Below are 14,449 nucleotides of genomic sequence, written 5' to 3'. Positions count from 1 at the left end.
TGCTTCCTGTTTGTTAGGAAGCTTGTGATCCACTTACAAGTCTGTTCCGGTACCTGTAGCTGGTTTAGCTTAGTTAGAAGAATGTCTGGAATGATGGTATTGAATGCTGAACTAAAGTCTACAAAAAGGACCCTTGCATAAGTCTTTGGAGACTCAAGATGTTGTAGGATGTAGTGCAGAGCCATATTAACAGCATCATCTGTTGATCTATTTGCTCGGTATGCAAATTGCAAGGGGTCTAAGAGCGGATTCGTGATGGTTTTCAGGTAGGAAAGCACTAGCCTTTCAAAGGTTTTCATGACTACAGATGTTAGAGCAACTGGTCTGTAGTCATTCAGTTCCTTGATGGTGGGCTTCTTGGCACTGGGATGATGGTAGGCGTTTGAAGCAAGAAGGAACATAGCACATCTCTAGTGATTTATTGAAAATATGGGTGAAGATGGGGGCCAATTGCTCAGCACAGACTTTTAAGCAAGAAGGAGTTATCTTGTCTGGGCCTGGAGCTTTTCCTGGCTTTTGTCTGTGAAATAGGTCCTGCACTTCCTTTTCTGTGATCACTAGGGGTTGTGAACCCAATGAAATGGGGTCAGTTGTAGGAGGCTTGGCTGTTGTTGGTGTGTCTGAGATGGGGTTATGGAGATAGGTGGCTGTAGTTTCCTTTCAAACCTGCAGTAAAACTCATTCAGGTCATCTGCCAGTTGTTGATTACCTTCAGCCTGGGAAGGAGGTTTGCCATAGCCGGTGATATTTTTAAGAGTTTTCCACATGTTTGCTGGTTCATTTGCTGAAAATTGATTCTTTAGCTTTTCAGAGTAGCTTCTTTTTGCTGCTCTTATCTCCCTTGTTAGTGCATTTCTGGCCTGATTGTACAGCATTTTATCACCTTTTCTGTAGGCTTCCTCTTTGGAATGTCGTAGCTGCTTAAGTTTAGGTGTAAACCAAGGTTTGTTATTACTGTGTATTCGCAAGTTCCTTGTAGGTACACATAGGTCTTCACAGAAGCTGACATATGATGTTACAGTATCTGTGAGTTCATCCAGGTCTGCAGAGGTATCTTTAAAAATATTCTAATCAGTGCAGTCAAAACATGCCTGTAGCTTTAATTCTGATTCCTCCGTCCAGGTTTTCACTGATTTAATTATTGGTTTTATGGCTTTAAGTCTTTGCGTGTAAGTGCCTGTAAATGTAAATGTTGACTTAATATATATGAGCACTGCTTCCTTTTAATTTAGAATTTAGGAGGGTCTTACAAATACTGGGAGCAATTTTCCCTCTGTGAGTCTGGCTGCCAGCTGGTTCTACTCTAGTTGGTAAATCCTTTGATCTTTCATGGTCTTCTATCCCAGGAGGCTCATCTGTCCAACTACATCCCACAACACATCTTCCTGTTTGGGTCTTCAGCATTCTTCTCTGGATTTATCTTCAAATCAGCAAGGCTTCAATGTAGCTACTGCCCAATTTAAGTCAGGTTTCACAGCTCACGTTTTCTTTTCTTTTTTTAATTTTACCTCATTTATTTTTCAAGTACTTCCCCGGTTCTTGCATTTTTAAGATAATGCATCCAATGCCAGTCTAGGATCTGTGGCCCTTCCTTCTTTCCCCTGCAGGAACACTTCCTGTATAAAACTAAATCTCTCTTCCATTTTTTCCTTATCAGCAAAACTAGCACAAAATGTTTATTTGAATACATGAATAGCCAACAGAAAGCTATGGCTAAATTGAGGCCATTGCACATTTGTTACATTTATTGTCTGGTCCCAGTGCTGTCATGGCTTCTGAAACTTTGGATGCAATGAACATTCATGAGAGGTCTTTACTGAGACCATACTGACAATTTGTTACATTTTTTTACACAAAAAAACCCAACAACTTTGGATGAAAGAATGGAGTGGCTTCAATTTTTAAGAAACATTAGATACATTTATTATGCCTAAGTGAATTACATTGTGTAATTTTGCCTCTTTTTTGGTTCAGAGTTAATTCAAACACTGAAACAGGCAAATTTAATTAAGCCAACATAATGGAATTGATAAAACCAGAGTACATAAACACTTTTTTAATAACAGTCCAAGCTTAATATTCATTTTGTTGCTTATAGACTGAAAGAGTTCAAATTGAGAGATATAACAAAAAATTCAAAAATGTATTAATTGGATTGATTTGGTTTCTGGAACCATGGCCTGTAAACTCTACATGCCATAGGACCGTGTTACTTGCAAGGCCACTGATTTCCAATTGCTTCTGCTTGTTGTTTGCGCTTGTGTTGTTCCACCTGCACACTGGAATGTGTTGTTCCACCTGCACACCAACCCCTACCACTTTCATAAAGCAATGAAGATATCTTGGGTATTTGAATGAGAATGTTAAGCAAATCCTGGTGGTAGATTTATTGGATTTTTTTTTTTACTGAAAGTAACTATGGAATGTTTTCAAGCCTTGAGTATGGGTATATGGATAATCACGGGTGTTTCTTTAACTGTTTTGAATGGTCTTGTAGTAGTAATTCATAAAGGAAAACTTCTGGTTGCAAATCTAACAATTGTCTTTTCTTCTTTTAGCTGAAGATCCATCTGAAAGCTATGTGAAATTGCGAGATTTTGTATTAGTAAAATTGTGTCAAGATTTACCCTGCTTTTCTCCAGAGAATCTTAACCAAGGCTTCAGTCAAGATATGGTAATAGAAGCTCAACAGAAGCTGAAAGTAAATAAGGTATTAATAATATTTTAAATGTATCCAATATTGACATTTTGCAAATTGGTGTCCTGTTTGAAGAAGTATTCTATAGCCAACCTGGGAATCTGATAAATAATATTTTTGTTGCAGGGAGTGTAGAATAATAGAGATACAGGCAATCCTCAACTTTGGGACAAAGGGATTGGGACCAAATTTTTGTTGCTAAGCATGATTTCATCATCATTAGGGCCGGCAATCCTTACAGTCCTGGCTGCTGCTGTTAACTGAATTTCATTCTCATTAGGCGAGGGAATTTCTTGCCCGCTTCCCACAACCAGAATCAGTGGGGAAACTGGCAGGAAGTTGCATGTCCCAGACTAGCAGGCAGGGGGTGGGAATGAGGAGATGTGGGGAGGGTCAGGGCAGGTTCCCAAGAGTCACAGGTCCAGGAAAGATACATGAGGGGGTATGCAAGAGTCATGGCTCAAGTTGGTGAGAGTGTGAGAAAGGCGTGACAAGGGTCGGGAAGAGTGCATGAGCCTCATGACTGACCTAGGCAGCGCAAGTGCAGAAGATCTGCAGGAGGGTACACCAGTAGGGGATACATATCCCAGTGACTTGTAACCTTCCCAGATTAATGGCCTTCCAATTGACCTTTTGAGTAAGCCAGCAGGGAAGAGTGCAAATGTAATCAGGTGATTGTAGAGCACTTCAAGTGTGAACTGCTTGCCAAATGCCCAGATTGCAATCACGTGATCATTGGGGTGCTAGGATGGTCAGAATACTGAGGATAGCTTATAACTACTATTTGTTTAGCGCTGTCATGACTTTGAATGGACACTAAACAAATGGTTCTGGGTCTAAATAGTACCTGCAGGGTCCCCTTAGATTTTTTTTTTTTTTGCATGTATATCCCGCCCTTCTCCGAAGACTCAGGGCGGCTTACACTATGTCAAGCAATAGTCTTCATCCATTTGTATATTATATACAAAGTCAACTTATTGCCCCCAACAATCTGGGTCCTCATTTTACCTACCTTATAAAGAATGGAAGTCTGAGTCAACCTTGGGCCTGGTGGGACTTGAACCTGCAATAATTGCAAGCAGCTGCTGTTAATAACAGGCTGCATTAGCCTATTGAGCCATCAGAGGCCCTTAGATAAGGCCACCAGATAAGGAATTATTTACAGAAAGACTACATTGTAACCAAAACTATAATAGTTATTATGTTGAAAACTAGTACAGTACAGCTTCTTTTACTGATAGCTTCTATGAACCCCACACGTTTTAAGGCAGCTTTTTGAATTTTTAGAAAATGTTTCTATGTTTTTTTCAAACTCATGGTAATATTGTATTGGTTACCAACAATCAATTTCAAATTGTTGTTGAGATCTGATTTTTGTGTAGTTATTCAATAAAGCCTTTGAGGAATTTAGGACTCCAATTTTCTAGGGAGAAAAGGTTCAAAAGGCTCGATTATTTGAAACTTACAGATTGCAAAATGAAAATAAACCTTTTGCCTAGAATGAAAATGTGAGTAAATTGTAACACACACCTCATCCACCCACCCACCCCAGAATTATTTATTTGCTTATTAGAATTATGTGCTACTTTTGATCAGGAGCTTAGTGTGGATGGTCTGCTACGTTTTCACAATTTATATCTTGCTGAGGTTAGGTTTTGATATGTTTGAATTTTATGTATTAATCTTACTATTTTAAACAACCTGGACTTATGTAGGCTAGGTGGTACGTAAGTGCTATAAATGAATAAATAAGATTTGAGAAAGTTAGGTTCTTGAAAAAAGGAGGATAGGTTAAAACTAATATGATGAATTGTACAGTAACTGCTGAAGTTTAAGGAATGGAAACAGTAGTCAAGAAGAAAAGATAGTAGGCAAGATTTTTAACTTTGTACATTGGGAGCAACAATTCCAACTCTTTTTATCATGTTTTTCCTTTTACTCTTAGCAACATACACGGCGAGTTTATGAAATTCTCCGGTTACATGCAACAGACATGAGTAATGCAGAACAATCCAGAAGTTATAGACTGGATGTAAAAAGAAGATTGATGGGCCCGTATAAGGTGGCTTTTCTATCATTTTAATTTTTTATTTGAATTTGTCATGAGGGGAAGGAGTGAATGAACACTTTGTCCACCACTCAGACTTTCCCAAATGCCAACTTCCTTTCCTTCTTTTTATTTTGTCTGAATACCCCTTCTCCAAGTTCTTTTCCTTTTCTGCTTCCATTCCTGGTATGGAAATATCCAATTAACCTTTAATTTATTTTAGTAGAATACAAATCTATCATTTCATCACAGTGTCAACAGACTGGCAGGAGGTGGTGAAATGTGCTAATGTTGTTCATATGTGTATCCTTTGTTTTCTAGAAAAAGCAAAGAGAGATTGCCAAGATGAGAAGATGTTTAAGACCAGAAGAGTTGACCAATCAGTTGAACCAAATAGACATAAATTTACAACATAAACAATTGGAAGAGACGTACCAGCAACTTATTTCAGATTATCGACGAGTCCTAGAAAGACTTGCTCAGGTCTGAGGATTCTCTATAAGAAACACACAAACTTCTGCCTATTGCATTGTGAAATACATTCATGATCACTGCTCCACTGCAAAATTTCATGTGACATTTTAATCACTTTCAAAATGACTGTGGTTTTCTGTATTTTGGATTTTTTATATTTTTGTGTTGTAGATTCTAAAAACCGGTATCTCAATCTACTGGTACTTTGCTGAAATAAAGAAAGTAGATTACAAGCATTAACAAAACTGGCCTGAATCCCTGCATAGTATGTGTAAGCTCTAGCTTACCAATTGAGATGATGTAACAAGATACCAAGATACCAAAGTACAATCGTGTAAATATTAATACTCTGCGAAACTATGCTCAGTAATAATGAGTAAAACAAATCATGGCTTGCATCAAAAATTAAACCCCATAAATGGAAAGTGGATTTATTTATTTAAAACACTTATAGAACACTTCAAAATATCAAAACAGTTAATAATTACATTTTAAAGAGTCAAAATAATAAAGGACAAGCTAATATCTGTTAAGCATCTTTTTCATTAAACAATCAAGTCTGATTTGGGCCAGTCCTGCCCTATATAAATTCTCGGACTTTGTTTCATCTTATCACAATGAAATTCTCTATATACAAATTCCAGGGACAGAATGCATCCCTGCTGAAAAGAAGTACCCACAGACCTCTGTTAAAAAAGTTTACCTGCCTATTAGCCCCAGTTAATAAATTATTTCTAAAGCTTATTTCTTAATGTCATGGTTTGGAACAACAGTGAATCTTTCCAAGTGTGGCTCTCTGTCAAAGTCACACCATTATCTCAGGTTTATTGATTCCTGCTTTGTCAAAGTCAAGTTATGGAAGCAGAAAGATGTAGGTGATGGGTAGAACTGAGCTCCAATTTTATTGGTGTGGTATTGGTACTGTGGTGTGATATTGAAGTTTTATCAGAATCAGCTGACTAACCAGCTATTAGCTACAAAGTGTTAGTATATTTCTGATATATATATTTCAAAATGTGGCAATTAATATTTCAAAACATGGCAATTAATATACTAAAACTCATTTGTAATTTGGTTGATAATTTGCCTGGCTGCTAGGAGGAACAATAGAAACCCTGTTCATGTGCCTCATCTTCCTAGTAAGAGTCTTCAGAGTAGCAGGAAGGACAATTTCTTGGTTGTAGCCATGTGACTGTGGAACTTCACCCCCAAGAACAAGAGCTTGATCTCAGATACTCTTCAAAAAGTTTGTAGACCTGCTGGTGGTTGTAATTCAATGTATTTTAATTATGTCTGCTCTCCTGGTATTATAGTAAATTTGTGGCAGCTTACTTCCACACAAATACTTTAATCTCTGTAATAACATTTTGTATGTTATCATTTGCTTTGCACAGTCCTTATCACCCAGAAAGATGGAATATACAACATCAATAAATGCAATTTCAAAACTTTTGAGGCAATGGCAGGAGAATATACAGAAATCCATCATGCAGTGATAGGTGGCAAGGTGCAAGTATCTGGACTAGCTCTGTAGTTTTCTTGGCAAGGGTTTTTGGAAGTGGTTTGCCCTTGCCTGATACCTATAGCTGAGAGAGAAGGACTTGCTCAGGATCACTCAGTTGGCATGCTTCCTGTTTCTAGCCCGATGCCTTAACCACCGTACCAAGCTGGCTCTTAAGTCAATCAATTAATCAATCAATCATCATCACCACATGGCATTTGGAATGTCAGTTACTACAGGTAGTCCTCAACTTATGACTGCAACTGAGCCCAAAATTTATGTTGCTAAGCGAGACATTTGTTAAGTGTATTTTGTCCCATTTTACAACCTTTCTTGCCACAATTGTTAAGTGAACCACTGTAGTTATAAAGTTACTTGTTAAGAGAATCTGGCTTCCCCATTGACTTAGCTTGTTAGAAAGTTGCAAAAGGGGATCACATGACCTTGGGACACTGCAACCGTCATAAATATGAGTCAGTTACCAAACATCTGAATTTTGATCATGTGACCATGACCATGGGGATGTTTGCAAAAGTTCTAAGTGTGAAAAAATGGTCATAAGTCCCTTTTTCAGTGCTGTTGTAACTTTGGTCACTAAGCAAACTGTTGTAAGTCGCGGACTACTTGTATATTTTCTGGGCAAAATACCCAGATATTTAGAGGCGACCAACTGGGACTGCTCAGAGCCATGTGGTCAAACATTTAGTGAAAAAAATCAGCACCATATTTTCTTGCTGCCTTTTTCCGGGGGCAGGGGCTCCAAATCCCATTTGTGGATAAAAAGGTGAAGAATTTCAGGGGATGCCCGAAGTGAGGTAGGTGGGTGAGTCCCGAGTAAGTATCTTGCTGAGCAAGAGGACTCAATTGCATTCACGCTGTCTCCCCTCACCCACTCCCGTTGTTCAAAAAGGGCTGATTTGTCCTAAGAAACCAAAAGTATTGAAACATTTCAAAGTTTCCTTCAAAGGAAAAAGATACTCAACCATCCCTGTCTACATCGCCCAAGGGATGCTGCTGGTTTCCACTATAGCTGTACAAGATGTCCCAAAAATGCTTTTTCAAGAGGCAACTGGACTTTCTGGTTTTTCTTTGAAGACGTTTCGCTTCTCATCCAAGAAGCTTCTTCAGCTCTGATTGGATGAGAAGTGAAATGTCTTCAAAGAAAAACCAGAAAGTCCAGTTGCCTCTTGAGAAAGCACCTTTGGGACAACCATGACCTGGATGACTGAGAATCTCCATAGGCATTTAACTGTACAACAGTTGCAAACCCTTTGGTATTTAGGCAGGCCACGTCTTTTTAGCAGGAGTCTTGACGGAAAGGGGAAGAAGATATTTCAGAGTTGGTAACAACGTGTGTGTATATATGTATCCTGTAGATAGATAGATATATACAGGATATATACTATATACGCACAGGTTGGTAACTGTGTGTGTGTATAAATCCTGTGTATACACACATACAGGATATATATATACACATTCATTGTTACCAACTCTGAAATGTATTCTTCCCCTTTCGTGTGTGTGTGTGTGTGTGTGTATGTGTGTATACATATACATATATGTAGGTCTTTGGTTATTCGGGTTTTCTCCCGCGTAAAATTGGAAGTGTCTTGGTGATGTTTCGACAAAGTCTCATCCATCATCTTCAGGCTGGTGTTTACAGCTTCGTGCTTCTAGGAGAATTTGAAGTCTTTGAATCAGACTTCGTCGAAACGTCGTCAAGACACTTCCAATTTTACGCGGGAGAAAACCCGAATAACCAAAGACCTACATACAAACACCCACGAAAACCTCAGAAAATATATATCTATATCCATATATAGATATAGCTATAGATATATACAGGAAACCCAAGTTTGTCTTTTCTCTGCAACCTGCTACCATGGTTAACTTCTCTGCTCTTTGTCTATGGAGATTTTCAGGCATCTGGTGGTGGTTGTCTCAAAGGACAACCTTAGCATATTTTGTTTTTTTTCAAAAGGCAAGCAACTTGGTCTTTCTCGGGTTTTCTTTGAAGACGTTTCACTTCTCCTCCAAAAGGCTTCTTCAGTTCTTCAGAGAAGCGAAACGCCGTCAAGGAAAACCCGAGAAAGCCCAAGTTGCCTCTTGAAGGGGGTGGGGGGGAAATACCTCCGCGCTCCCCGCTCTCCAAGAAATCGTGTGAAAGGAAGGCGAGCAACAGCCGAGAAAGGGGCGTAGCTTCCTCTCGCCACCTCCCCTTCCCTTTCGCGCGCCTGTTTTTGCCCCCTTCGCTGAAGTGCTCCGTGTTCTCCCGGCTCAGTGGCGGCCCATGGATGGGAGTGTAACACCGCTCCCACGTGACCGGCGTGTTTATGCAAAATGGCGGCGCCCAGGGGTGCTGTTGGTATGCTGCGGCTGTTCACGGGTAAGTGCCTTCTGTGATTGTCTCAGAGCCGACTGCGAAGAGCGAGGAAAGCAGATGCCTCGTATGCACCCTTGAAAACTGACTTACAGTAGCTTTTCTGTCTAGCAGGAAGGACTCGATTAAGTCTTTCTCTTTTTACTTAGTAACGCTATTATTTTAGAGAAACTCAGAATTTTCAAGTTTATTCATTGTCAGCGGGAAAAAATCCAAAGAGTTACAACAAAAGTAACTGATGTACTGTGGTGCAACGTCCTCTTCTCCCCACGATGAAAGTTTTGCTTGAAATTTGCTGCTGGAATTCTATCTGAAGCGTGCTTGCTTATTACTTGTGCTCCAACCTGACTGTAGAAATTATGGTATAGGGATTAAAGATTCCTGTAACTCCATAAACGGAAAACATGCTTTAATCTAAATTGAAGTTTGCAAATCCTGATCGGTGTCTGGTTATCTAAAGCGTGAGTGATTGGTGAGACACACCTAAAATGCTTTAGCTCCAGTTTGCATAAATGTGATCCTACATCGTGTTGCATCAACAGAATTTGTTTAGTATAAATAGCTGATTTTCGAAATTTAAATAGGATTGGAGTTGGTTAGTATTTGAAGGAGGAACCACCAGGGAAGAAGTCGGTGGCAAACTGCTTCCATATTACTGCCAAAAATCCCACATGTTATACTGTATCTATGAAATCAGCAGGCATCATATTTGACTTGTAGGAGGGGTTGCCTTCATAGACTTGTGTATGATATTCTTGGACTATCATTAAAAACTCTTATTGTTACACTAAGTATGGGTTTGCAATGGCAATTGCAGCCAATGTGTCTCTTTGATTTCACAGTCTAACTTTTGTTGGATTGAAAGCTATATATAGGAGTAGTTTGAAAGAAGAGATTTCTGATGAACTTGGATACCATTTCTTTAAGAAAGCAAATGTGAATATAAATTTAAAGCAATTCATAAGTTGTCTGTCTAAACTGTGGCATAGCCTGTTACAGGAATATGATTGATTGCACTATTGGAGTAGATTGTAAATGTTCTGATTATGCATTGGAACAGTTTTCAAGGATTAATAATTTCCTTAGAATAATATTCTAATTTCTTAATAACAAAAATCAGGATAATACTCTTTGAAACACATCTTAATGGTCATGAGAGCCTGCAGTATCCTTATATGCACTGATTTGCTGATTTTAAAAAGCTAAATCATTATGAAGTAGGCACTCTCCGCATCTTCTGATAAGTGGCTCTCAATCTTTTAAAATATTCGGTTTCAGATAAAAACTCGATTTATATTTGGAATTCAAAAACAAATAGGAAGGCTATAGTTGTATTTGTGTCTCCTTGAAAGTCCAGATGTTGACCTGTAAAAAAAAAACAATTGTGTTTACAAGTAGCCATTTGATGTATCACTTCTTCCTTCTATATTCATGCTAGTAAAGCATGTTTATTTCTGCTTGTGAGGGAAGAAAAAGTTATTTAATGAGCTGCCAAGCAATGGTTAATATGCTAGTATGTATTTGCAATCTATGTTAACGGGTTGAGTGCCCATATTAGAGTATAGAACATAGAATCATAGGGCTGGAAGGGACCTTCGTCTTCTAGGCAGGACAGCTTATACCAAGGGTGTCAAATTGGCGGCCCGTGGGCTGGATATGTCATAGGTCATGCTCTGTGAAAGGAAAAAACGTCATGAAATATCACGAGACGGCAATGTGGCACCGCAGGTTTGACACCCGTACCTTATACCATCTTGGACAAATGGTTGTCCAGTCTACTTTCGAAAACATCCACTGAAGGAGTACCCACAAATTTGGGAAGCAAGCCATTCCGTGGATTAATTGTTCCCACTGTCAGAAAAGTTCTCCTAGACTGTAGAGAATTTCTGTCATATCCCAGAATATGAATGAAAGGTATAATTTAGTTTTGGCCATTTATACATGGATACCCAAATGTACATATAAATATATTGCATTTTTTGTTATGTATTCTGTATTCTCGCACTCGGAAAATAGAATCCCTCTGATGAGCTGATAATTAACGAAAACAATTAACAATGATAATAAACAAGAGAATAAGAGTATTGGCCTAACTGAAATCATACTGTGCAACATTAAAAGAAAAAGAGAAATAAAGTTGCAATAACATTGGAGTGTATTTATACAAATGAAATGAAAAGGATGGAATTCAGCTAATGTGTTTCACCAACTGTATCTTTTTGTTAGCAGAATAAGGTAGAGATAAAAGAATGTTTAACAGTTCTCATTTCCTCCTACAATATTCTGTTGCTCCCCAATTTTTGTTCAAACTACAGGTAGTTCTTGCTTAGAGACCACAGTTGGCAGCAGCAACTCGGTCAATAAGTGCCATGGTCACTAAGTAGAAAATCACATGATGCAGCAGGCTTAGGCACTTACTTTCCTTAGATCAGGGGTCTCCAGTCCCCGGGCTGTGGCCCACTACTGGGCCGTGGCCTATTCAGAACTGTGCCGCACAAATGGTGGGTTGGTCCACACATACAGCTCAACTCATGCACATCAAACTGCATGTGTGTGTGTGCTGGACTGCCACTCACACAAGTTGAGCTGTTTTACTCATTTGGCATCCTCTCTATCAAGGGTATGGGACACGGTGGCTCAGGGGCTAGGACATTGAGCTTGTCGATCGAAAGGTCGGCAGCTCAGCAGTTTGAATCCCTAGTGCTGCCGTGTAACGGGGTGAGCTCCCGTTACTTGTCCCAGCTTCTGCCAACCTAGCAGTTTCGAAAGCACGTAAAAATGCAAGTAGAAAAAATAGGGACCACCTTTGGTGGGAAGGTAACAGCGTTCCGTGCGCCTTTGGCGTTGAGTCATGTGGCCACATGACCACGGAGACATCTTCAGACTGCACTGGCTCTTTGGCTTTGAAACGAGATGAGCACCGCCCCCTAGAGTCGGCAACAACTAGCATGTATGTGCAAGGGGAACCTTTACTTTACCTTATATCAGGGGTGTCAAACTCATGGCATCACATTGTCATCATGTAACATGTTGCGACTTTTTGCTAAATGGGGGCCAGCGTGTGACACATCCAGCCCATGGGCCGCAAGTTTGACACCCCTGCTCTAGATGGTTCCTCTTCCTCTTCCTTTAAAATAATTGTGTCTGTTTCTGCAAGACAGCCTCTTCAGAGTGGTTTCACTCTATTTACATATTCAAGAGTAATCTAAACTTGCCCAATAAATGTAATTCAAGGATTGCATCATGCAGTCTATTAAGAATTGACAACACAATCCTATATATATATCTATTCTGAAGCTAATCCTGTTGAACTAAACCGGCTTCTTCCCATGTGTCAATATGGCTAGAGCCTGAAAAAATATGTATTTGCATATGAATGAAACAATCATTTCTGATTTGTGGGATTTCTGTTCACTTTGGGGAGAGGCAACGATAAATTTGCCCTCTTCAAATTCATAATTTTCTATACTGCAGTAAGCAGATGGAGTGTTCCGATATTTTGGAAAAGAGGTAAAGAAACAGATACATTTCTTAATCATAAATTGAAAGCTGTTATGAGTATTGTAATTTTGATGCGTTTGTCTTTGTTTGTTTTATATTTTTTTGCTTTTGTGTATTGTGGTTTCTTTTTTGGATTGTGTATTTTAACTTTTGGGAATTTAATAAATATTATTTTTTTAAAAAGTACTGAGCATAGAAGTGTAAAACAAAGAAAAAGAAAATTTCACTAAAATCTGGTCAAATTACCCTATGGATGTTGAAGACCATCAGTTGTAGCATTTTATAATTTTCATATAATTTATGGCCTGACATATACTCTTGGTATTCCTTAAAAGGAAAAGTAGTTAATAAATACTGTACTGAAGATTCCTGTTATTACAGGATATTATGTGCTAATAACCTGTTCCTTTGACTGTCAGTTCATATCATTACTCTAGGTCCATGATGGCGAACCTATGGCACACGTAACACAGGTGGCACACAGAGCTCTCTCTGTGAGCACACCAGCCGTTGTCCCAACCCAGCTCCACCACACATGGGTGCGCCCCTCCCGCTGGCCAGATGGTCTTTGTGTCTTTGTCGTGCGTGCGCAGGGATTGGGCGCATGTAGGGGATGTGTGCGTGCATGTGGGGGGGGAGGGTCACAAGCTTGGGGGGAGGAGGCAGGTTGGTGCAGGAGGTTTTCCAGGCCATAAATAGGGCACATCTCCCGTTTGGGTCTGGAACGCCTCCTGCACCAACCTGGAAGCCAAAACAGGGTGTGGGAGGGCTGGGATGCATGTGCGGGGGATGCATGCACTGGGACGCATGTGCATGGCGGGGCGCTCACATTGCATTTTGGGGATTTGGGCACGCATGCCTGCATCTGCGCGCGTGTGTGCTTTGGGCACTCGGCACCAAAAAGGTTAACCATCACTGCTCTAGGTTAATACTAAGGCTAAGAACAGCCTTCTAGAAACCTATACCCTCTAGATATGTTGGAATGGAAGTCTTAAAATTGTAATTCCTCCCATCCTGCAAATACAGAAAATTTGAATAATCGTTCTACATGAAATATAAATTAATATCAATGTCTGCCCCAACCCCATGCCAAAGCATACTGGGTCAGAAAAAGAAAAAAAATCTATCTCTTTAATGCAAATAAAAAATAAAATAAATAAAAAAAATTAAAAGTTAGGAAGCAACACATCGGAACCCAGTTCATTTAGAAGATCTGGTCCTCCTAAAGAAGTCTATAGTTATGGAATAATCAAGGTTGACATTTCTTTCAATGGTGCTACAACCTTCTGAATAAAATTTTGGCTACCAATGGACAGGCTTCAAATTTGCCACAACTCCTTGGGTTTACAGAATAGTAGAAACCCAGAATCTGGTAGAGTAACTGATCTCTACTTTTTTTACTTTGGAGGAACCCTTGAAATAATTTTCAGGTCTCAAGGAACCCCTACAAAAAAGCATGGACATTTCACAAAACAATTTACTTCTAACCTATATGTTGTTTTACAAATTTTACAAGAGTAGCAAGCCAGCAACTGACATACGTACCATATAAATGCAGTCACTAACTTTGTGTGGTATACAAAGTTTAAAAAAAACACTTTTTTTTTCATCAGAGTCTATCACGGAACCGGGACTTTTGAACAACCCCAGAAAGGCTTCCCTAGAGTTTTGAATAAAAATAATATATGGAATGTAAGAATGATCTTTTATTAATATTACCAATGTACAGGGAGTCACTTTATTGCTGCTGATATTAAATATTTAAAAAGAAACCATATCTCTATCCTCTGCTCACCATATCATAATCAAAAATTATAAATAAGTCATCCTCTGGGGTTATTCAGT

General features: G+C 39.2%; 2 protein-coding genes across 5 annotated transcripts in view; both read left to right on the top strand.

Moving 5' to 3' along the window:
- Positions 1–5,455, top strand: part of HAT1 (histone acetyltransferase 1) — a 29,340-nt gene extending 23,885 nt beyond the window's left edge. The window contains exons 9-11 of the mRNA XM_058190635.1: positions 2,559–2,710; positions 4,644–4,760; positions 5,067–5,455. Of these exons, the coding sequence (XP_058046618.1) occupies positions 2,559–2,710; positions 4,644–4,760; positions 5,067–5,234 (437 nt within the window). The 3' untranslated portion in view covers positions 5,235–5,455. The remainder of the gene's footprint in view (positions 1–2,558; positions 2,711–4,643; positions 4,761–5,066) is intronic.
- Positions 5,456–8,995: 3,540 nt separating this feature from the next.
- The window catches only part of METAP1D (methionyl aminopeptidase type 1D, mitochondrial), a 97,101-nt gene continuing 91,647 nt past the window's right edge, over positions 8,996–14,449 (top strand). Inside the window, exon 1 of one of the 4 annotated variants that reach the window (XM_058190574.1) lies at positions 8,996–9,109. In XM_058190574.1, coding sequence (XP_058046557.1) covers positions 9,064–9,109 — 46 coding nt within the window. In that variant the 5' untranslated portion in view covers positions 8,996–9,063. Of the gene's footprint in view, positions 9,110–13,096; positions 13,144–14,449 lie in introns of those variants that run through there. The other 3 variants (XM_058190590.1, XM_058190581.1, XM_058190601.1) reach the window with 3 other exon arrangements.

Source organism: Ahaetulla prasina, chromosome 1 (assembly GCF_028640845.1).
Source record: "Ahaetulla prasina isolate Xishuangbanna chromosome 1, ASM2864084v1, whole genome shotgun sequence".
NCBI classification, from domain to species: Eukaryota; Metazoa; Chordata; class Lepidosauria; order Squamata; family Colubridae; genus Ahaetulla; species Ahaetulla prasina.
The sequence above is the reverse complement of the archived record's forward strand: the minus strand, read 5'-3'. Positions and strand labels throughout refer to the sequence as shown.